The sequence below is a fragment of the Trichomonas vaginalis genome, chromosome VI (genome assembly GCF_026262505.1).
Source record: "Trichomonas vaginalis G3 chromosome VI, whole genome shotgun sequence".
Taxonomy (NCBI): Eukaryota; Parabasalia; order Trichomonadida; family Trichomonadidae; genus Trichomonas; species Trichomonas vaginalis.
Genome location: NC_067208.1, coordinates 17,788,918 through 17,811,720, shown reverse-complemented (window position 1 = coordinate 17,811,720; position 22,803 = coordinate 17,788,918). Strand labels below are relative to the sequence as shown.

General features: G+C 32.1%; 6 protein-coding genes and 1 pseudogene across 7 annotated transcripts, besides 3 other annotated features; 3 read left to right on the top strand and 4 right to left on the bottom strand.

The window, feature by feature from the left end:
• Positions 1–6,633: part of a mobile genetic element that runs on past the window's edge.
• Positions 725–1,958, bottom strand: TVAGG3_0884840 (annotated as a pseudogene). Its single transcript has one exon. A coding segment is annotated over exon 1 (1,234 nt).
• Positions 4,486–5,513, bottom strand: TVAGG3_0884830 (protein of unknown function, DUF4106 family; the record flags this gene model as incomplete). The annotated part of the gene is made up of 1 exon (XM_051250577.1): positions 4,486–5,513. A coding segment is annotated over one exon (1,028 nt), but the record flags the coding sequence as incomplete, so codon positions are not given.
• TVAGG3_0884820 (protein of unknown function, DUF4106 family) lies at positions 6,000–6,393 on the bottom strand (the record flags this gene model as incomplete). The annotated part of the gene is made up of 1 exon (XM_051250576.1): positions 6,000–6,393. A coding segment is annotated over one exon (394 nt), but the record flags the coding sequence as incomplete, so codon positions are not given.
• Positions 6,634–7,208: 575 nt separating the features above from the next.
• TVAGG3_0884800 (protein of unknown function, DUF4106 family) lies at positions 7,209–8,484 on the bottom strand (the record flags this gene model as incomplete). Its single annotated transcript, XM_051250575.1, has 1 exon — positions 7,209–8,484. A coding segment is annotated over one exon (1,276 nt), but the record flags the coding sequence as incomplete, so codon positions are not given.
• Positions 8,485–10,485: 2,001 nt separating this feature from the next.
• Positions 10,486–11,403: a mobile genetic element.
• A 906-nt stretch (positions 11,404–12,309) lies between these two features.
• Positions 12,310–13,147: a mobile genetic element.
• Positions 13,148–13,902: 755 nt separating this feature from the next.
• TVAGG3_0884770 (serine-type endopeptidase protein) lies at positions 13,903–14,736 on the top strand (the record flags this gene model as incomplete). The annotated part of the gene is made up of 1 exon (XM_001292276.2): positions 13,903–14,736. The coding sequence occupies one exon, from the start codon at positions 13,903–13,905 to the stop codon at positions 14,734–14,736; it is 834 nt and encodes a 277-aa protein (XP_001292277.2).
• Positions 14,737–14,855: 119 nt separating this feature from the next.
• On the top strand, positions 14,856–16,100 carry TVAGG3_0884760 (serine-type endopeptidase protein; the record flags this gene model as incomplete). Its single annotated transcript, XM_001286834.2, has 1 exon — positions 14,856–16,100. The coding sequence occupies one exon, from the start codon at positions 14,856–14,858 to the stop codon at positions 16,098–16,100; it is 1,245 nt and encodes a 414-aa protein (XP_001286835.2).
• Positions 16,101–16,514: 414 nt separating this feature from the next.
• On the top strand, positions 16,515–17,440 carry TVAGG3_0884750 (pantothenate kinase protein; the record flags this gene model as incomplete). Its single annotated transcript, XM_001287505.2, has 1 exon — positions 16,523–17,413. One exon carries the CDS (start codon positions 16,523–16,525, stop codon positions 17,411–17,413), a length of 891 nt encoding a protein of 296 aa, XP_001287506.2.
• Positions 17,441–22,803: the final 5,363 nt, after the last annotated feature.

Below are 22,803 nucleotides of genomic sequence, written 5' to 3'. Positions count from 1 at the left end.
ACAGAGATGACGCCTCTTGGGAGATGAAGTCCAACAAAACTTCTTAGAATGCAAAGAAGACACATGCGCTGTTCTTGAAAATGAAATAGAAAACAGAATAGAAGAGCTATTAAATGACAAAGCACTTTTACAAAAAATGGTTCTGAGAAGTTTGACATAACTCCACCAGAGAAGAAGAAGAGAGAAAAGAAAGAAAAGAAAGTAGAAGAAGAGAAGAAAGAACCAGTTCCAGAGAAAAAGAAATTTGACATGTAAAAATAAAATTTTATTTTTAGAACATTTCTGGGTCAATGTCAATGTTCTCTTCTCTTTAGGAGCAAACACCGGCTTAGACTCTAAAATCTTTTTACCCAATTTACCTGAACTTCAACTATCTTAGACTCATAATATTCATAGTCGTCTGCTTTCTTTGGTTCATAAGGTATAACAAGTTTGTATGCTTTGCCTTCTTTAAGGTTTGAAACCTTCTGTCAAAACTTTCTTTGACTGTTAACAAACCTTCTATGTCTAAGTCTTCAAATTTCGCACCATTTTTAGTCACAATAGCAAACTTAACTGGTTCGATGTTCCAAACTTTGTCAAATGTAGACTTTTCAAAATGGTAGAAGTAAACATTCAAATATGTGAATGGGTCTAGTTCTTCTTTAAGTCCTGACATGTACTTGTTTACTGAGATGAATTCGTCATCTTTTCTATCGGATAAAAAAATATTTTTTTTTAAAATTTACTCAGAAAAATTTTTCTTTGTATATACACCATTCTGTACGTCTAAAAGACTTTTGACATTTGCCAAGAATGTTCGTTTAGACGCTGTCATATAACCATATTCTTGACAATACTGTTTATACGAATCGTACAATGACCTTTCATCTAAACACTCAAAGTCAGTTTCATCTATGAACAGTTCATATACACTCTTGTTTGCTTCTAACAATGTTTGTCTCTCTTCGGTATGTGGAATTTGTCTTGGATTGAACTTGAAATATCTAATGTCATGAAATATGAGAACAAGTGGTTGTAAAAGTCAGATGTCAAAGTTTCTGCTAAGTCGTCAAAATATTCTGTATCTTGCATATGAGCTTCTGACGTTCTGACAACTACATATCTTCTGTCAGAACTTTCTAACTTCATCGGAACGGCATTGTTTGAAACCATGACGAAGTTTGCAACATTTTCACAAACTCTTTGGTCTTTATATTTTCTTTCAACAACTCCAACTTTGTCTGTTATAAGACTCTTCAAAGCATCTGAGTTCAAAACTTTTGTTGTATCTATACTTTGAAGTTCGTTACATACTATAAGTTTCATATTCTCTATTGAAGAGTTAAATTTACCGCAGATGTTTTCTAAGTTTGTCATATTCGGGTTCGAATAGCCCTCTAACAGTTTGCATAAGATATCTGTAAAGAAAGTGTTCTTACCTGTTCCTTGTTTTCCAATTATGATGAGAGCAGTTTCATTTTTAGCACTTGGATGTTGTAAGATGTTTGCAAACCAACATAAGATATACTCATAGACTCTTTCGTTTCCATTGCATATAATTTCTTTGACATGGTCTAACCAAGCTTCTATAACATTTTCTTTCCATTCTACTTGTTCGTATTTATATCCAGTGAAGATAGAATAGAAGTTTGGAGAAGGTGTATAGAACTTTATACCACGAACTGAAAAATCTTCAAGTTTTGACAATAAGATATCCCAAGCATCTAACATCTTCATACCAACTTGTACGACTTTTATTTTCTTAAGTTTCTGTTTACATTCTTGTTCTGAAACTATTTGTCTTTAGGTTTGTTAAAGACAACATCCCATTCTTTCATGACATAACATTCTGGGGCAGAGTCGACATAAATGACTAAACGTTTCAAATTCTCGACTGCTTTGTTATAGTCTCGAAATGGACACATATTTCTGAACGCTTGGAAGTCATAAAAATCTGAAACGTCTATTCTGTACATTTTTTTATAAAAATAAAAAAAAATATTTTTTTTATTCTTGACTTTGTTGTTGCATTTGTTCCATTTGTTGCATTTGTTGTTCTTGAGCTATTTGTTGTTGAAGTTGTTCTTGTAGTACAATACTTTCACCAGTTGCATCTTCCAATTCGAAACTTTCTGCCGTCATTGACAAATACATAGGACATAAAAGTTTTACAGGAACAAAGTTTGCGTCAACTAAGGTTAAGTTTATGTTTGCAAAGTGTTTGAGTTTACTAAAGCTGAAAACTCTGCATTCGAATGAACAATAGGCAAACCAGCAGAGAAAGTGTTGTTTATACGCATGAGTATCTTTTGGTCATAGTAGTTTCTGTCGACATTCGAATAGCACTTTGAACCTAAGTTTGAAACAATATATAAAATAGGTGTACTTAAAGTCAATGGAATAGATAGACCTTGTATGACACCTTTTCCTGTTATAGGAAACTGTTGGTAGTAAAAACCAGATATAAGTTTTGTATTATAGCTCATATCGTTTATACTAAACTCAGTCGGACATCCAAACATAATGAAACCTGCTCTAGTTGCAGCACATGTTACATCCGTCCTTAAAGTATTAAATAAGTCAACAAAACCTGTTGGTGGTATATCTGAGTAAGTATCTTCAAAGGAGTATTTTTTACCATTCACAACAACAAAGTCTTCTGGTGTCAAAAGAGCAAAACAGGCTTTAGTCGTCATCGTGTTTAAGGTCAGTTTACAATATCGTCCTTGAGGACTTTGTAAGTTTGTTGTTATAGAATTATATGACTCAGGGTTTTTAGTCGTAATAGTATAAACCACTATGTCTTCTGCCATTTACATATATTTAAAAGTTTTTCTGAAAGTGGAGAAGAACTTCATCTAAACTTTCACATGGCGTTTCTTGAAGTTCTCTGTCTAAGAAGTTCAAATATTTTGTAAAGACATAGAACTTTCCTTTGTCTACACGAACAAACAAAACAGGGTCTTTCATATCGTTCAAAAGTGTGTAAAGTCCTTTACATGAAATAAAGTCTATATTGTTTTTCTTCAAACATCTTTCAAGAAGTTTTGACATTTTTACTTAGCAAGTAAATTTTAATGAAATGTTGTGGTCGTCAAATATTTTTATGACGTCTGGGAAACTATATTTTAAGTTCAACGTTTCACCTCCTTTCATAACGTATATCTTGTCAATGACATTATATGAAACACCACAGCAAGCAATGTCGGGTTCTATTTCTTTGATGTTTATATCGTCTGCCTCTGTCAAAAGTTTCAATAGTTCTTTCAAAATTTCATGAGGTGCGATGACATATGAGTTCACTTTTACAGGGTTGTGCTCAACCAAGTTTAACATTATACCAAAGCCTGACAAATCTTCTCCTGAGTTTTAAGTTTGTCTTTAAGTTGTTGGTAGTCGTTTCGAATATCTGCAACAGAACTTAAGTCTCTGCTAACTTCAGGTATGGTTGTTCTTTTACAGGAACTATTGTTATACCATCTTCGTCTTCGTATGGTTTCCCCACTTCAACATCTCTTGTCTTTGACATTGACAACAACACTTTGACTGTTTGTTTGAGTTGGTGAATTTAACTTCACATCTGCCATCGCCATTAAACCTTTTGAAACACTTACGCTTCTATTTTTCGGAAATGACATTTTACTTAGAATAAAAAGATGGACGTATTTGAGTATCTCTTCGAATTGAAGCAAAACAAAGTTTACACACACAAACAATACAAGTTCATTGACAGAATAGTTCTTTATACAAACAATGGAAAATGTTATAGAATAGCAGTCTTTGCTGAACCAAAATATTTTCATAAAGCAAAGAAAGTTGGTATAACTGAAATGGTGAAAGTTCTTGACGTTGACAAAAATATAACAACAAAACTGACCGATATTTCTAAAGGTAAGTTTTTAATACAATACTATGTCAAAACTGGCGTACTGTCAATATTTGACGGAGAGAAGTCAGTTCAAGAACAACTTACTGACCTGCTGCCAAAATCTGCTCGATGGAAGCTGTCGTTATACCAATCTGAGGAGCCCCAGCAGGTTTCATCGAACGAATCTTCAAAAGAGCATCTTCCGTGAAAAGTGCTATTGGTTTTGTAAACTTCTTTGCTTTCAATTCATTTGGACCGTCTCTGTCACCAGTATATTGTATTTGAACTGTACCAACAGTTGAAATACCACCCATAAAGTCTTCTGAGTCAGCAAATGGAATGCCAAGCCAAAAGTTTGAACGGTCTCCATTTGTATATTGAGTGTTTTGAGCTCCTGTATGGTCCATACTTTCACATATGGCATAATAGAACTTTGCATTTCAGGGTTAATGGTTGTTGTGAAGTTGTTGTTAAAGTTCATAGCATCTAATGTCAAGTTGTATGACCTCATATCCTCAACTGTAGAATATTCTTCTCTTGGATAGTATTTGCCATCTATGTTTATATGATATTTAATACCGGGGTTGTAGAAACAAGAATAGTCATTTATAGTTCGTCTGAACAGTACAAACATAGTATCTGCATGTTTCATTGCAGTTGTTAAGGCAATATCTGTTCTTGCACCTGGGTCAGCACTTTGGTTTCCAACTTCACCTGCAAAGTCTTTGACAGATATTTGGTGTATAGGGAACATAAGTGGAACTGCAATATATTTGGCAGCTAAAGCATTTGAAATATCTGGGTCCAACATATAGACTGCAAGTCTGCTTTCTATTCTCTTGCATTCAAACTTTTCGCATGTGAACTTAACTGGGTCCCAAGCAGTTCCAGCAGCATTGAAGTAGTAGTTTACTTCAGTGTTGAGGTTTGAGAAACCAAAGTCTAAGTCAACTTTGTCTTTGCAAAAGTCACAGAACTTGGCTCCACCAGTTCCAGCTACAGTAAGAGTGAATGGGTCTTGTGTTGGTGCAATGACTAAGTTATTTTTGCTTGGAGTAAGTTCGATAGAAATTTTTCCTGCCCAGTTTGGCAAGTATCTTAAAAACCTGAAGATGAGGAAAGATGACAAAGGAACTCTAAGTTTCAGTTTTACTTTGGTTACTGCTGCTGCAGTTTGTCCAGAAAGGTCAACATAAACTCCTGGAACGTTAGGGTCAAGTCTTCTTATTTTCTCAATAGTTGCATACTGGTCTGTTTGTTCTCTAGCTTGTGGTTGTACTGAGTTTCTCAAAGCGAACCATTCATAGTTTGCCCATGTTACTGTTTGAACTAAGTCAGAGTTAGAATATATCTTATATCCCATGAAAACTTCTGGAGCATATTGGTATCCGACATAGAAAATTCCATTGCAACCTTTCTTGTCAGACAACTTGGCAGAAGGTTTTATTTCAATGTCTTGTTCCACGTATAAGAAAGAGTTGTCAATAGAAATTATATGAAACCTGTCGCAAGCAATATCTACTGTTGTTGAAGAACCTTCTCCAAACTCACCTACGTTTCCATAAGAAACAGCAGTTGTATATTCGTAAGTTCCAGGAACTATTTCTGACCTTCTAATGGCATTGTCGCATTCGTTATACCATTCGGAAACATTTCCATTCATAGCATCCAAAACTGTTGGCGTTATATTCTGAGCGGCGTACATTTCATATGGGTAAAAATATAGAATAGTTGGATTTATATGTCATAATAGAACCCACGTGGACCAAGCTTTACTTTCTTCCTGACTGAGTTTTTAACTCTTCTTTTTCCTTCATTGCCACTACTTTCACTAGATGAAGTTACTTCTTCACTACTTTCACTTTGTTCTACTCTTTCTTCTTCTTTGGTGTCGCTTTTGGTAACTTGCCCTCTGCTTCAAGTTGTTGCATCTTTGCCTCATGTTCACCTAGTATGTTGTAAATTTCCCATGTCCTTTTTGCCTTTGGGCTCTGGTCGCCCATCTCAGGTAACCAATATCCTAGAAAGAGTTTGTCATAGTTTGTATTTGAGTCTTTGCGTATTGTTTGCATGACTCTGTCCTGAGTTTCCGGTTCAAGCTCTTCAAACAGTGCCTGTCCATATGGAATAAGCTCGTTTCCAAATATATGTTTTTGTAGCCATTCTGGTTTTCTTTCCATGTTACCAACTATATCTTTTGTGAATGGGAAAGCTTTTACCCAATCTTTCAGTCTTGCGTCGTTTATTTCTGTAGTTGGTTTTATTTTGTCAAGGAACATGTTTTTCAATACTAACATTTCATTTGGTACTGTCCATTTGAGTTTTCTTAAATATTCATCCCTTCTCAGTTCATTGTCTGCAAAGTAAGTTTTTATGACATTTTGCAAACTTTCGTTTGCAAGGTCATGTACAATAGGTTCTCTTCCTTCTCCCTCCCTAACTTTCTTTCTAAACTCTTCACCAAATATACCATCTCTATGGTTCTGTGTAGTTCTTTGAGATAAATGTTCTAGAACGTCAGGTGTTATATTTCCATCAGCCATGTTCATTTCATACTGGTCCAAAATATCTGCATGTTTCATATCTTTCAATGGCATTAAAGCCGCGCTGAAAATACCAGCTATATCTGGTTCACCATTGACTTCCATTGCGTCTACAACTTCTTGGAATTGTGGTTGTAAGTTTATGAACCACCTATCCGGGTTAGCTTTATGACCCCATCTCATTGTAGTTCCATCGTCTGCAGAAACAAAAGTAGGTTTGTTTCCATCTTGGTTAGGTTCTGAATGAACTTTAAACAATGTTTCATTTCTATATGTTTTCTTGAAATTTAACCTTTTATTTTCACCGAGTTCATCCGAAGATTGAACGTTAAATGCTCGTAAGTAAAAAGGGTTGTTGTATTTGTGTACATTTTCTTTCAGTACTTCCATTCTATGCTGAATATTTTCATCTGGTGTTGGAGTCTTTTGTATGTCGGCAAACATTTTTCGATATTCTTCTACTATGTCAGCCGAATTTTTTTTAGACTCTTGGAAATATTCCATATTCTCCGCATACTCTTGTTGAGGGTCAAGATTTTTCGGCTGTTCCAAATCTTCATCTAGTTCTGTGAAGTTAGTTTCCAAAGGAGTGACTTGTTCGTTTCCTTCAGGCTCTTCTAGCTGTTGTTGCTGAACTATTTCTTCCATGTCTGGTTGTATCTGAACTAGTTCTTCCTGTGGAGTTTCTTGTACCTCATCTGCTGGCATTTCATATATTCCGAGACCGTTTTTAACAACTTCCCTTTCTAAGTCATCCGGACTCATAAACCTTTCTTCTTTCGTTCCGTCTCTATTTTTTACGCGTTTCATGACGGGAGTTGAATTGTCATTTAGCTCTGACATCAAATATCTCGGAGTAAATTCAGTCATGTCATTTGGATGATATGCTATTAAATCATATCCCTTAGCGAGCTTGTATTTTCCAGGTTTGAAATTATATCCCATTTGGTGCTGAACCATAAAGCTAAATAGGTTCGGGTCAGTATTTCCTCCCTTGAACTTTCTAATAGCTTCTTTATATCTGTCACTAAAGTCAATACTATCTGGGTAACCATAGTCTTCCTTAAGCCTTTTTAAGAATTCTTGGTTTCCTTGTTCTCTACTTCTTTTATGTCCTTGCTCTGTTTGTGGTTGTTGTTGTTGTGCAGGGTTTTGAACTGTTGGTTGTGGTGCTGGTTGTGGAGGTGGTGCAGGTGCAGGGTTTTGAACTGTTGGTTGTTGTGTTGGTTGTTGTGTTGGTTGTTGTTGTTGTTGTGCTGGATTTTGAACTGTTGGTTGTTGTGTTGGTTTTGGTGCATGCCTGTGTCTGTGTCCATGTGACGATGTAAATGTTTTAGGTAGTCCTGGTGCAGGTGCTTCTCTTGGAGGGTTTGGTGGTATATAAATTCCAACAGCTGGTATATAAGTTCCATCAGCTGGCACATATGTTCCATCTGCAGCGTAATGTCCTACCTGACTTTTCGTTCTTAAGAAAGCATTTACTAGGTCTGTTTTGGTCTGTTGTAACTCTTTTTCTTGACTTTTCACAACAGTTGCTCTAACGGCGTCATAGGCACTTTGAACTGCCTGTCTCGTTGCTGCATCTGTTATTTTCGTCATATTTTGTGCTACTTCTCTTAACTCTTTGTCGAAACCTTCAGACTTCAGTTTCTTTCCAGATGAGAAGTCGTTCACTTGTTTCACCTTACTATGAAGAGCTTCGAAGGCGTTCTTAAAGTCAGCATTTGTTAAAGCTTCATTTGAACTGTCTTCATCCGCTTGTATTTTTGTCCTTATTGACCCTATAAGCTGGGCTGCTTTAGCGTTGGCTTGGGCATCTAACCAGTCATTGTTAGCTTTTATATATTCTGCGCTTTTCATTGCCTTTTGCATGGCTGCGTCGTTATTTTTACTTTCTTGTGCTAAGTTTTCATACTGTACGGTTTGGTTCTGCAACTGTAAAAGTTTTTCTGCCTTTACATTTGCTTCAACTTCTTTTTTATACTCATCGCTATCCATATATGTCTTCAGGGCTTTTTGTTTTATCTCTTCATCTTTCAGTACTTTATATTGAGTAGTATGGTTTTTCAAATTTAAAACATCTTGTTCCATTTTTGCTACTTCTGCTGCTTTTTCTGACACTTTTTTCGCATATTGCTCTGTACTTAGTTCTTTCAGTTGTTCTTCTTTCTTCTTTTTCTCTACGTTTAACTCATTTAGTTTCTTTGTGTGTCTGTCATATTCTAGTTTCTTTTCGTTTTCACTTATTTGCTTCTGTATGTCTATGTTTGACTTTTTGACATCTGTTATTTGATTTTTGAGTGAACTCAAATTCATTTGACTTTGAGGGTTATAGGCTGTTCCGTCTGCAGCTCCACCATAGCCTGCCATTTTCGCTAAAAGTGCCGCTCTTAAACCTCCACTCTGTGCACCAACAACTCGGTTTAAAAGCATAGGATTGCTTGACATTTGTTGCAACATAGTGGGGTCATTCAGCATTTGTTGTTGCAACTGTTGTTGTGGTGTCAGTCTTACTATTGGATGTTTCAATGCTCTCTTCCTCTTACGTATATTCTTACGTAGCTTACGTGGCATTTTAAGTGAAGTTAAAAAGCGGTTTTATACTAAACATCTTCGGGGCTAGAGGGCGCAACGCGCCTGGAAGCCCCAATACTTTTTTTTTTTTGAATATCATATCAGAAAATGTCGCAAATCTGACATTTATCCGACCAAATAGCAAAAATAATTGAATACTTTTCGCAAAAACTTTAAAAATCGATAAAAATATGAAATATAGATATTAAAGAGACTTTTTATATAATATTCATAAAGATTTTCCAAAAATATGATACCGCAAAATTAAAAAAGTGACGTCATGAGTGGAGTCAAAGGTCGAAATTGCTAGCTAAATGTTTTTTTAGCGAAATTGCGTATTGTACGTTTTTTCGCAAAACGAAACCCTTAATTCAAACTACAAAGTTTGTAATTTAAAATATTTTGTGAGATCAGATTGAATTAATTCAAGGTTCTTTTCAATTAATATTAATGACCATATTACACATTTTCGAACATTCTAAACCAAATATATAAAAATGGGAGACGAATGTTAAATTTGCTAGACATGGGGGAGTTGTCTGCAAAGTTTTAGCTCTTATCTCTAACAAAAAATTAATTTTTAAAAAAAAGACCGAATACGTTTCACAGCGAGAAAAAAATAAAAGGCAAGATAGAATTTTCTAGACATAAAGAAGTTGTTTACCGAGTTTTAGCTCTTATCTCTAACAAAAAATTAATTTTTAAAAAAAAGACCGAATACGTTTCACAGCGAGAAAAAAATAAAAGGCAAGATAGAATTTTCTAGACATAAAGAAGTTGTCTACCAAGTGTCAGCTGTTACTTCTTCTCAATACTGATATAAAATAAAAATCTTTATTATTTATTTAATCTTTATTGTTTAATTAAACTTCATTTATTTTATATTATAGTTTTATTCTTTTAGCTACTTGTAAAATAATCTAATTTTATATCATCATTTTACCGGATTATTCTTCAGTACATCGATTGTGTATCTAAAATAATATGATTATCCTTATTCTGTTTTTTCCAAAATTCTTTTAAATATCTTTTTTGGTTAGATTACTTTATACTTTTTAATTTTATTTTTTAATTTCAAAAAAAAATTTGGTGATTGTTCTATTCTGTTACAATGTGCATTATCATATTCTAATGAATTATTCATTACATACATTTAAAAAGACTTGTTAAAAATGAAATTAAAAAATTATGTTTATTATTACGCTGTGAATGTGTCAACAGCGGTCATGCCTGTATCTGTATCCCATATTTGCCACAACCTTTCTGTATCTGCATTTGTGTATTTCGGTTTCAGCTGATACATTTGATTTGGCGTGTAATTTGTTCCAGTTAATGGATTAATTGGGAGATCTTCATGCGGTGTGTTATTATTGTACTCCCAAATAAAGGCAGGAATAGCCTGAATGCTTTGGCAGCGCTCCAATGTCGGCCAGAATCTCTCAATCTTCCCATTTTGGTAGGGAGAATGAGAGTCTGTATGCCGCCATTGGACGCCCCAAAGATCAAGTAGATCTTGAAGAGTAGGGGTAATTTTAGCTAAAAGTGACACGCCTGTAAAAAGTGACACACCCATGAAGGGTGTGATTACCGATCAGTAATTTCGACAGTTTAGAATTTAAAATTTTTTATGGGACTGTTGCGAGTTTCATAAAGAATTTAAGGAATATAAGCAAAGATTTGAATCAAAATCTTAGACCTAAGCCGCTCGATTCGCTCGCGGCTTCCGCGAATTACAGATCAGCAAAGATTTGAATCAAAATCTTCGAACTAAGCTGATCGCTTCGCTCGCGGCTTTCTTTATTATTTTAAATTTGCATATTTCCATCAAAAGTTCATAAGGTAAAAAATTTCGTTTATTTTTACTAAGAAAAAAAGGTTTTTGATAATAAATTTATTTTATTTCGAAAAAGTAGCAATAATCGTAAAAGGGTATTGATAGGTTTGCTAAAGTAACTAATTTTAGCTGTCAAATACTTTTGTATTTTGAAGTAAATTAGTATAAATTTGTTTTTACTTTTATTTCGAAAAAGTAACAATAATCGTAAAAGGGTATTGATAGGCTTGCTAAAGTAACTAATTTTAGCTGTCAAATACTTTTGTATTTTGAAGTAAATTAGTATAAATTTGTTTTTACTTTTATTTCGAAAAAGTAACAATAATCGTAAAAGGGTATTGATAGGCTTGCTAAAGTAACTAATTTTAGCTGTCAAATACTTTTGTATTTTGAAGTAAATTAGTATAAATTTGATATTATTTTAACTCCCTTTGAAAACCTCAATTTTCCATACAGAGGGAACGGGAATAGCATCCAATATTCCCTGAGAATGGTTGCGCATTCTCAGTTCCCTCTATATTTCGAACGAAGCTCTCATCGGTCTTTTTTTTAATACTAAACGTTTTTTCCCCTGTCACTTTTAGCTAAAATTTGGGTTTGCCGATCTTGAAAGGCGCCCCTATTTTCTGAACCGTTGTCGGTCCAGAAACAATAAGGGGCGCCAAATTCAATGAAGGCGGAAGCCGCAACGTTCGCTGTCGTCGCTGCCAGCATATCTGGTATTTGTATACACGCTAGGACTTTGCGGCTAAAATCGTCGATTATGCCATAAATATACTGGCCACGAACACCCCTAAAATAATGAACATCTGCGTGCCAGATAAGATTGGGTGAAAGCGCCCAATATCTTACTGCTGTTTCTGGCCCGGCATGCTCTAATCGCGTCTTGGTGAAATGATTTTCTTTGAAGTATCTGCGTACTTCTCTATAAGATACATCAATTTGTTGTAATTTCAAACGTTTCCATTGTTTTGTTTGACCACAGGGAAAGGCCCAGTGGTCATGTATCACAGCAAGAGCTTTGATTTGGTCGTAGGGATTGACCCTACGACCTTTCTTGCCTTTAGGCAATGGGATATTCTGTAAGCTAAATTGATTTTGTAAAAAAGATTTTGAAACATCTAAATATTTTAAATCATTTGATTGAAGGGTTGGGGCGATGGGAACATGGGTGCAAGCTTCTTCCCATGTCATTTTACCTTCTTCAATCTGATTGGAAATACCAATTAGGTAAATTCGATCGACATACCCTTTGTAAGGATTCATTTTAATGAAGTACGTTAACAATCAAAATATTCTATAAGTGTCTAGTATGGAATTCAAAAGAATAAAGAAAATGGTAACGTAAATAAACGTATAATGAAATAATTTATAATTAAAATGAAAAAAAGAAAAAATAATAAGTAAAGTGACTGGAAATGAAAATGAAAATCAGTGTACAGTTTTATTTTTTTCTCGCTGTGAAACGTATTCGGTCTTTTTTTTAAAAATTAATTTTTTGTTAGAGATAAGAGCTAAAACTCGGTAAACAACTTCTTTATGTCTAGAAAATTCTATCTTGCCTTTTATTTTTTTCTCGCTGTGAAACGTATTCGGTCTTTTTTTTAAAAATTAATTTTTTGTTAGAGATAAGAGCTAAAACTCGGTAAACAACTTCTTTATGTCTAGAAAATTCTATCTTGCCTTTTATTTTTTTCTCGCTGTGAAACGTATTCGGTCTTTTTTTTAAAAATTAATTTTTTGTTAGAGATAAGAGCTAAAACTTTGCAGACAACTCCCCCATGTCTAGCAAATTTAACATTCGTCTCCCATTTTTATATATTTGGTTTAGAATGTTCGAAAATGTGTAATATGGTCATTAATATTAATTGAAAAGAACCTTGAATTAATTCAATCTGATCTCACAAAATATTTTAAATTACAAACTTTGTAGTTTGAATACGTAATTAGTAGTAAACTCAAATAGCTAGTTTATTTTTGAATTAAAATTATTTGAATGTATTCAATTTTGTGAATTTTCCTTCAAAAATCAAGTTTAAATATCTTATTTGGCATATAATTATAAATACAATGAAACATATTCGAAATTGAAAAGAATGACTTTTTCTGTTCTTTCAATCATTCAATTTGAATTTTGCAATATTGGATTTCTCATTAAATAGCTATTAAAAACAACAAGCAATTTAACTTACTTTCAAATTTATTTGTGTTATATTCACTCTTCTCAAAACTTATAATTTTCGGCTATAGCATGATTATATGCTATCTAATATAATTAACCTATAATAGTATCATTCTTTCAATTATTTGAAGAGAAAACCGAAAAAATCTATTTTCGGTCTATAACACTTCTCAAATATAAGTTGCCCTATTCAAATAATAAAATTAAATAATATTTAAAATAATAAATAAAAGTGATTGAGGTCAAAGAAAAACGGCTGTTTCAGTCATTAATTCTTAAAAATAAAAAGGGTAAAAACTAAATAAAATGGGTAAAATTCAATACTGTCTGTGCTATCATTCAATTTGAAGGTGTCTTTTGAAACCGCAAGACACATTGAATTCTTGAATAGTTTATTATGGTTCGACAGACACCAATGAAAAAAATAAAATGATATTTATTTTAAATATATAAGATCCTTATATAAAATATAAATATTTTATCGTTTTATTTTATTGTTTTCGAAATGTTTTTTATTGAAAAATCAATAAAACTAACTTCAAAATAAAATTTTGATTTAAAGACACTATGATGACACCAGGCAAATCTTCCAAGACACCTATCGTCCGGAATCTGACAACCCTAGAATTTTCTCTCACAAATTATTTCAGAATAATTCGTTTTATAACAACAAAAATTAATTAGTTAAGCATTTGATATTACCCCTAATGTCTATATTACTAAATAAACTCGGCATTACTTATTTGAATCCATTTGAAATATCAATTATTTAGCTTTCAATTTATTTAATTTTATCAAATTGATATAAAATTATCAAAAGCAGTGATTTAAAACAAGCAATGTCTTTGTAAAAAGATTATGTTAGAAATGATTTGAGAGCGGAGTTTGCAATTTTGATTACCGCGTGAGCAATTTTAAGATGTTTTATCTATTTGTAGCGTGGTGGCTTAAAAATTCGGGAAATGATGAATACGGTGGCTTAGATGGTGAAGATATCAACTGGTCTGGGCATGCATATTACGATAAATACACAGGGAAAGGAATCACAATTGCCGTAATGTCTGATGGAGCGCTTTTCGATCATGTTGCATACAAAGATAGAGCAATCAAAGATCAGTTTATTAATATTTATACAAATGAAATCATGTTGACAACGAATTCATCACATAACATCGCAACTGCATCATTAGCTCTAGCAGCAGGGAAAAGAGGTACAGAATTTGAAGGTGTTGCTCCAGGAGCAAATGTTGCATCTTATTTTTTCACAAACTATTCCATGCAAGCAGAACACCTTCAAACTGTGATGTGCCATCAGAGTTTGAAGTGGAATATATCAATCCTTCAATATCTTTACATTGAGAAACCGAATGGATACGTTCAATACGTTCAACCAGAAGTAATTCCTAAGGAAATTGCAGATGATTGTTTATATCATCCACAAGAAGGAAATTGGCCACATCCAATAGTGGTTCCAGCAGGAACTTTCTGCGCATCTGATCCTATTATGAGTCCACCTTCAGGTTGGCCACTAGTTTTTACAATTAGCGGTGTTACTAACAGAGGTCTTTCTTTATATCGTTCTGCTGAAGGTGCAAGTGTCTTTATGGTTGCTCCTGCTGCTGGAAATGCTCCTATTTTTACAGCTTCGCCAAAATCTACTAATTCAACAAATAAGAACTTCACATCGACTAACGCAAGTGCAGCGATATTCGCAGGTGGACTTGCTGTTTTATTAGAAGCAAATCCAAACTAACATTATCTGATCTGTTTTATATTACTGCGTTTTCTGCAGATAAAGTAAATCCAAACACGATAATTTGGGACAAAAATGGAATACAACTTAATTATAATAGAAGATCGGGCTTTGGAAGGTTGAATCTGGGTAGAGCTGTTGCTGTTGATATCGCATTAAATTGGACATCAACTGGGAAATTTTATGAATACAAAGTTGAAAAAACTTTAAATTTAATTATTGAAGACCGTGAGCACAACGTTACTTTTGATTTCACAGAAAGAAGTGCGAAATCTGTTTTATGCGTCAGTTTATTCTTCAAATCGAAGAAATTATCATTTGGGTCGTTAAATCCACACATTATTAGTCCAAATGGAACAAGGTGTGAAATGAAAATATTAACAGAGGCAGACTTAACTTCAACAATAAACTCAGTTGAATTAATGGGATATAAATTCTTAGGTGAAAATCCAATAGGAAAATGGACAGTTTCATTTAGAGTCGCAGACGATGCATACCATGGAACAATAGAGAGCTTAGGTCTTAAGTTCTTCTATAACAAAATAGCTCCAGATATCTCTTTGATAAATCAAAGAATTGGTTGCCATTCACCATTCGAAGCAAATGTCTCCAAAATTACATTCAAAGAAGATAAAATTTATCTATTTGCAGCAACAGCTGCTAGGGTCAGAGTAAATGTAAGTGAAGATGTAAAAGACGCATACTACACAGTTTGGCTTGCTTCACCGGATGGAAATGATAGGATTCTTATTAATGCTGGTTTTAATGAGAAATTCGATTTGTTAAAAATAGAATATACTCCTAGTGTTTTCAGGGATAAACTTGATATGATACTTATTATTGATTCCATGGATCCTAAGTGCATCTTTTCATCAAATGTTTCAGTTGACTATAGTAATACTTTGGATGTTGGCTTATCCAATCCACCAAATGGAACAGTATACAAAACTGCAGATACTGACATATATATTGAATATGCTCTGCATCTTAATAGAATCATTTATGATGGATTTTCTACAACAATCGCTGCAACTATTATATCTCCTGATAGCAAGGCCATTCTAAATAGAGAATGGATCAGAAACACAGGAAATAGGTGGCTTATTAACATGATTCCTTCAACAAAGAAGTTTTATTTACAAATATCACCTACTTCAACTGAAAGACAAGAATATATCCATCCTATGACGATTAATTTATTTGTTGTTGAACAAGATGGCAAATATAGGCCCGATGCATTAACTCCTGTTCAAATTACTGAGATTGTGTTAGGTATTGTATTATTTGTTCTGTTATTGTGTTTCGGGATCTACAGATCTATTGTTTTGTTTTGCACCAAGAAATCATCAATTCATTTTGAATAAAGAAATCATGAGAATCTTTATATATTTTTCCATTAATAGTATATTAGTTAATAGATGCATCAATACAGAAAATCTTACCTTAGTGATAAATCAATGATTCAAAGAATGAATGATTAGATTTCATTCAATTAAGTTCAAAAAAGATGGAAAACCAGTGATAAAGTGTTATACATCAGCTTTATCTGCATTATGTTCGTTTAACTCAGTTATAACGTCGACGGTAATCTCAATTTCTCACTTTAAAGGATTATCCATTTTATTCACTGCAAAATGCCTTATTTGATCTCAAAAAGCGAGTTTAATGATGTTTTATTTTTCGAGCAAAAAATTCGAAGAGAATCAAATCAAAAAAAGTGACTACAGGATTTTGAGGATATCGGAATTGTGAACTTTACATTAAAAGTTCTCCAGAATTTGTATTCATGCTTGGAGTAGATCTTGGAGGTTCATTTACAAAAATGTGCTTTATTGGAAAAGATGGAAATAAGCAACTATTCTGCATCCCAACATTAATTGAAGAAATCAAAAATTTCTTTCAAACAGATGAAAACGGCGAATTAAAAATCGAACAAATTCATGAGAAAATCGAGAAAATATGCATAACTGGTGGTGGATCCGTTAAATTCCGTGAATTTTTCGAGCAAATTAAACCAAAACCTGTCAAACTCGATGAACTAGGAACACAAGCTTTTGGAGCTGCTCATTTACTTAAAGACCGAAGCAATGTTAAAATTTTGGGCCCTCAAATAGAAGATTTAATTCCTTGTATCATTATTTCAATGGGAACAGGCGTTTCATACTCTGCCCTATCGATTGATAATAAGGTGAAACATGTAGGTGGCTCACCGCTAGGAGGTGGAACCTTACTTGGCTTAGCAAATTTACTGATTCAAGTAAATAACTTCGATGAAATACTTAGATTAGCTAATATTGGCAAAACATCTACATTGGACTTACTTATCTCAGACATTTATGGTCAAAATTACGGAAATACTTTATTATCTGATGTTTGCGCTTCTTCTTTTGCCAAAGCATCAATAGAACATAAAACTGCTCCTAAAGAAGATATAGCTGCATCACTCCTTTCTGCAATTTGTTATTCTATTGCAGGTGGAGCTGCAACTGTTGCTAGAGCAGAGAAAGTAACATCTCTTGTTTTTGTCGGTGGTTTCCTCTCAATGGAGGGAAGTATCCCTGATTCATTATATAAGTCAGCTTCTTTGTTTAACAAAGAAATCTCATTAATTTTCCCAGAGAATCATAGATATGCAGGAGCAATTGGTGCAGCCTTGCGAGCATCAGAACTCCAATGATTCTTATCATTTGTCCCTAAAATAAATTATGTTTATGTATAAAATATTTCCAATTTTTTTTCTGTATGAATTCTATAATTCAATGACTACTTTGCAGCTTTTAATTGCATAATGCAATAATATTAGTTAATTTCTTTCTGTTTATTTTTTTTATCGTCGGAAATATCAGATAAAAATCATGTTTCATTCAATGAGAGTATTCAAAGTTTATGAAAAACTTTTCATTGACATTACTTAAGCAATAAATAAATGCAATTGATCAAATAATTTTTAAAATTTCTATTTTGAAAGCAATAAATCCGAAACAGAATTGCACCACTGTATCACTTATTATAATATGATACTCACATTACATATATATCATAATATGCTTTATCTCAAAGATTATTTTGATATAATTGTTTTCTATCTTAAATATTGGAGTTTAAATACAACAATAAAAAATACTAAAGATAAATATAGAATAAAATTCTAATCCCGAGTTGCAATTCCGCTAAAAAGCACATCTGCAGTTTCTGATTCTTCAACATACTCAGTTGATGACAGCGTCCACATTATTACTAAGTATGGTATGCTCATGCAGTACATAATGTATAAATTAATGAAAACTCTGATGTAATTAAATTTATTTAAGTCATAAAATTCTAATTTTGTAACAGCAAGACTATATCTTGTGCGCTGTGCTATTTCAGCACCAATATTACCAAGAATCTGCATGAATAACGCAATGTAAATTCTTAAATGATATTTTTGGGGTATGAAATCTTTGATTTTTGATATGACAAAGCATATATTCAAAAGACTAAGTAATAACAGATTCAATGTTCCATAGATTATTGAATAGACTATATATGTTTTGTTGTAAACAATCTCATTAATGAATGTAATTGTGTATGGATCAACTTTGGAGTATAAGGTAAAAAAGAATTTGCATACAATCCTAAATATCATTAAAACATAAAGAAAATAGTTAAAGTACTTCAAATATTTTCCAATTTTGATATTAAAGCAAATTAATACAATTGCAATTTGTTCCATGAACATAACATCTGCTAGCATTGTAAAATCATCCCACACTCTGCTTAATCTAAAACAAAAATTCTTATCCTTTTCACGATAAAAATAACATAAAACATAATAATATATCCAAGAACTGAAGTTGTGAACAGCATATGTGAGCACATAACATATATCAGGCATAAAGCGATTTCTTAGTTGAAATTTAAGTCTTCTGATCAACGAAAAAGCATAATAAAAAAATGGAAGTTGTAAAATTAATTGGACAACAATGAAAATATAAGAACACGGATGATTGCAAACGCTATATGCATGTAATTGACAGTAGGACTGTGGCATATATAGAATGAATTTACTAACCTTGTTTTCCATAATTTTTTTATGTCAAATTTGACATAATCGTTGCAACGGAAATTTTATCGCTATCATATCATTCCGCAAAATAAATTTAAAACTCTTTACATCTATGTTTAATAAATATCAAATATTTGCAAACTAATAATGAAATTAATAACAATGATTCTTTAATTTCATGTTGTATCAATTCCATAATAGTCCGGCATACTATGCATTGCATTGAAAGATCAATTATCCATGATTTTTCTTCAGAATTATTGAACAGTGGATATAATCGCGATGAAATATAGAATGAAAAAAATCAAGGTGTTAAATCTAATTCAGAATATAATTATGATTACATATTTTTGGTTCGAATTGGATAATGTGTTTCTCTTATTTCTGAAGTGACATTTTCTCGAATTATATCTCCTGGAGTAAGAAAATATTATTCTCAGGTTGCACCCGCTTTATACAAGCTTTAAAAAATATTGGAAATGGTATTCTTCTAAAAAATGAAAGTTTAAATACAATCAAGCAACATACTAAACGATAAATATAGAATAAAATTCTAATCTAAAGCTGCAATTTCCTTAAAAAGAACATCGGTGGCCTCTTGATCCTCAACATATTCAGTTGATGATAGGGTCCAAATTATAATCAAATATGGAAGATTCATACAGTACATTACGTATAAATGAATGAAAACTCTGATGTAGTTAAATTTCACTATGTCTATAAATTCATATTTCATAACCAAAACACTATATCTCACGCGTTGCGCTATTTCTAAACCGACACTACCAAGAATTTCCATGAATAATGCGATGTTAATTCTTAAATGATATTTTTTCGGAATGTAATCTTTGATACTTGATAATACAAAGCATATATTCATAAGAATCAGCATTATAATATATATTGTGTTATAGATTGTTGAATAGACTATATATGTTTTGTTGTAAACAACTTCATTAATGAATGGAATTGTATATGGATCAACTTTGGAGTATAAGGTAAAAAAGAATTGCATACAATCCTAAATATTAAAACATAAAGAAAATAGTTAAAGTACTTCAAATATTTTCCAATTTTGATATTAAAACAAATTAATACAATTGCAATTTGTTCCATGAACATAACATCTGCTAGCATTGTAAAATCATCCCACACTCTGCTTAATCTAAAACAAAAATTCTTATCCTTTTCACGATAAAAATAACATAAAACATAATAATATATCCAAGAACTGAAGTTGTGAACAGCATATGTGAGCACATAGCATATATCAGGCATAAAGCGATTTCTTAGTTGAAATTTAAGTCTTCTGATCAACGAAAAAGCAAAATAAAAATATGGAATTTGAATAAGTAATTGGAACGCAGTAAAAATATAAGAACATGGATGATTACAAACCCGGAATGCTTGAAATTGACAATAAACTCGTGGCATTTCCCGTATGAAATAACTTACCATCTTTTTTTTGGAAATTTGACAAAATTGTTGCAACAGAAATTTTATTGAAATTTTATTTCCATCATAGCATGAAATGCATTTAAAACTTTTAAATTTCTTTGCAGAGCTAATATCATGGATAATATTTTCTAAATTGTTAATTAATTCGAAAAGATTGAATTGATCGGAACAATTGGTGGAAATCCTTACGTTGATGATCTTTCAGATCAATTTGGAGCTGATAAAGATGAGTTAGGATCATTGCCTGTGCTTATTGTGGAAAAACTTCGTTCATATAATAACGATAGGAATTATTTGGTCGACAAATATATTCTTAAGATTTATAAAATGGTTGAGTTTTGTATTCTATTTGCATTAAAATTCAATTCACTCTCAAAAAAGTATTCAAAACTAAAAAAAGTTTTCTAATAGAGGCATATGTCCATTGTCCAAGCGGCTCACTTTCCTACAACAATAGTATTGATGCTAAATACTCGTCTCTCATCATTGATTCCTCATGTGAGCGTTTACTTTTATATTCTTTATCATATTCAAGTATTACACAAATAAAATTACCAGACACACTTATACAAATCGATGATGACGCTTTTTATAATATTCCTGTTCGTGAAATTGATATTCCTGCCTCAACAATTCAAATATCAACAGGGAATCCTTTCAATTATGCACACAAATTAGAGAAAATTGTAGTAAATCCTTTAAATCCTAGTTATGCATCAGTTGATTATATCCTTTACAATAAAAATATTGATACTCTTATTCATGTACCGCGGAAAAATGGTTTGAAGGTTTATGTAGCCCCTAGATCTCTCAAAAAAGTCCAGTTTCATGCATTTTTTTATCATGAAACAATTGAATCTATTGTTTTCCAAAGCACTATTAATATAATTGAGGAAAGGTCTTTTCAAAATGCTACAACACTTGAATCAATATTAATTCCTAATGGACACTCAATCAAACGCTTTGGTAAAACAGTATTTCTTAACACTAATTTCAACATTGATAATATTACAGCATATACTGATTTATACAAATCATGTAGAGTTATTTCATATTCTTCTTTTAGTATAACGCGTCTTCTTTTTTGTTCGGTTTTCATATCCATGTAAAAACTTTATTTTTAAATGATATTATTCTTTTTTGCTGATATTGATTTGATTGGAATCTTCTGCAATGTTTTTGGGAAAAAATGTAATATAATTTCGGTAAAAATGTACATGATGTAGTAAAATAGAGAACAGAAAAGCTTTATAAGTTTATAAAATGCTGTGAATAGCCTTACATTCGCATTTATAATAGATATGCAAAGTTTTGTCTTTCAAAAAAACAATTTTTTCAGCAATTTCACAAATATCAGTTTCGTTGCATGAGAAAAGCATGAATTCATTTAAGAATATGAAAATCTAGCGAGATGCTTTTGTTACACTACATTTATATTTTCCACCAAATCATTAAAAACTTTGCTATTTAATAATTTAGGTAAAAAAGTAGTCAGTATAGATTTGATTAGATACATTCTATTGTTCTGTTAAGATACTATATGTAAATATTGAAGACTGTGCTTCATCTTCTTCAAATTGATTTGATGATAAAATCCAAATAATAATCAATGTTGGGATATCACATGAATAGTTAACTATAAGCTGTATTATCAATTTGATATAATTTAATTTGCTCATACTCTTAAATTGAATCCTGAATACAATTTTGCTGTCGTATTTAGCATTTAATTCCGAGAGTACAAATATTCCACTAATAAAAGCAAAAATTGAAACGTATATCGGTGTATGGGATTTCTTTGGAAGGTAATCTTTGACATTTGATAATACAAAGCATATATTGAGTAGAATTGATGCATAAGTGAATAAAAATCCGTATTGTAGTTCATAAATAAGACCATGGTCCTTAAAGAAAGGACTATTTCGCCATTTTTTATTTGTTTTTTCATTGATTGCAAAGAAAAATTCACCAAATAAACGCGCTAGATATATCAAAAAGAATATCAAATTGAAGTACTTCAAGAATTTTGCAAATTTAATATCAAATGCAAGTAAAACCGAAGCAATTTGATTACAGAACATTATAAACGCAAGTCTTGATAAATCTTCCCAAATACCCCGCAAATAATAAAAATAATCATGAACTTCATGATGAATATAGTAATAAAAAACGTATTGATCAAACCAATACCATACGAGGTAAATTCCAATCGCAAATGAATAAAACAACCCTGGCATGAAGTGATTACGTAATTGGAATCTTAATCTTCTAATCATTATTGCTGAATAAAAATAAAACGGTAAAGTTAGAGCTATCATTACACAGAAATATATTAATGTACTAGGATGTTTACAGTAGCCATATGTCTGAAATTGGCAAACCGAGCTAGATGCTGTGATATTTGTCAGGAGAGTGAGATTTAACATAAAAAAATTTTACCAAATTGAAAGCTTTACAATAAGTCAATGAAAATTATAGATTTGTGCATTAGATTGAATGTTCAACAATATAAATAAGGGTTTCGTTTTGCGAAAAAAACGTACAATACGCAATTTCGCTAA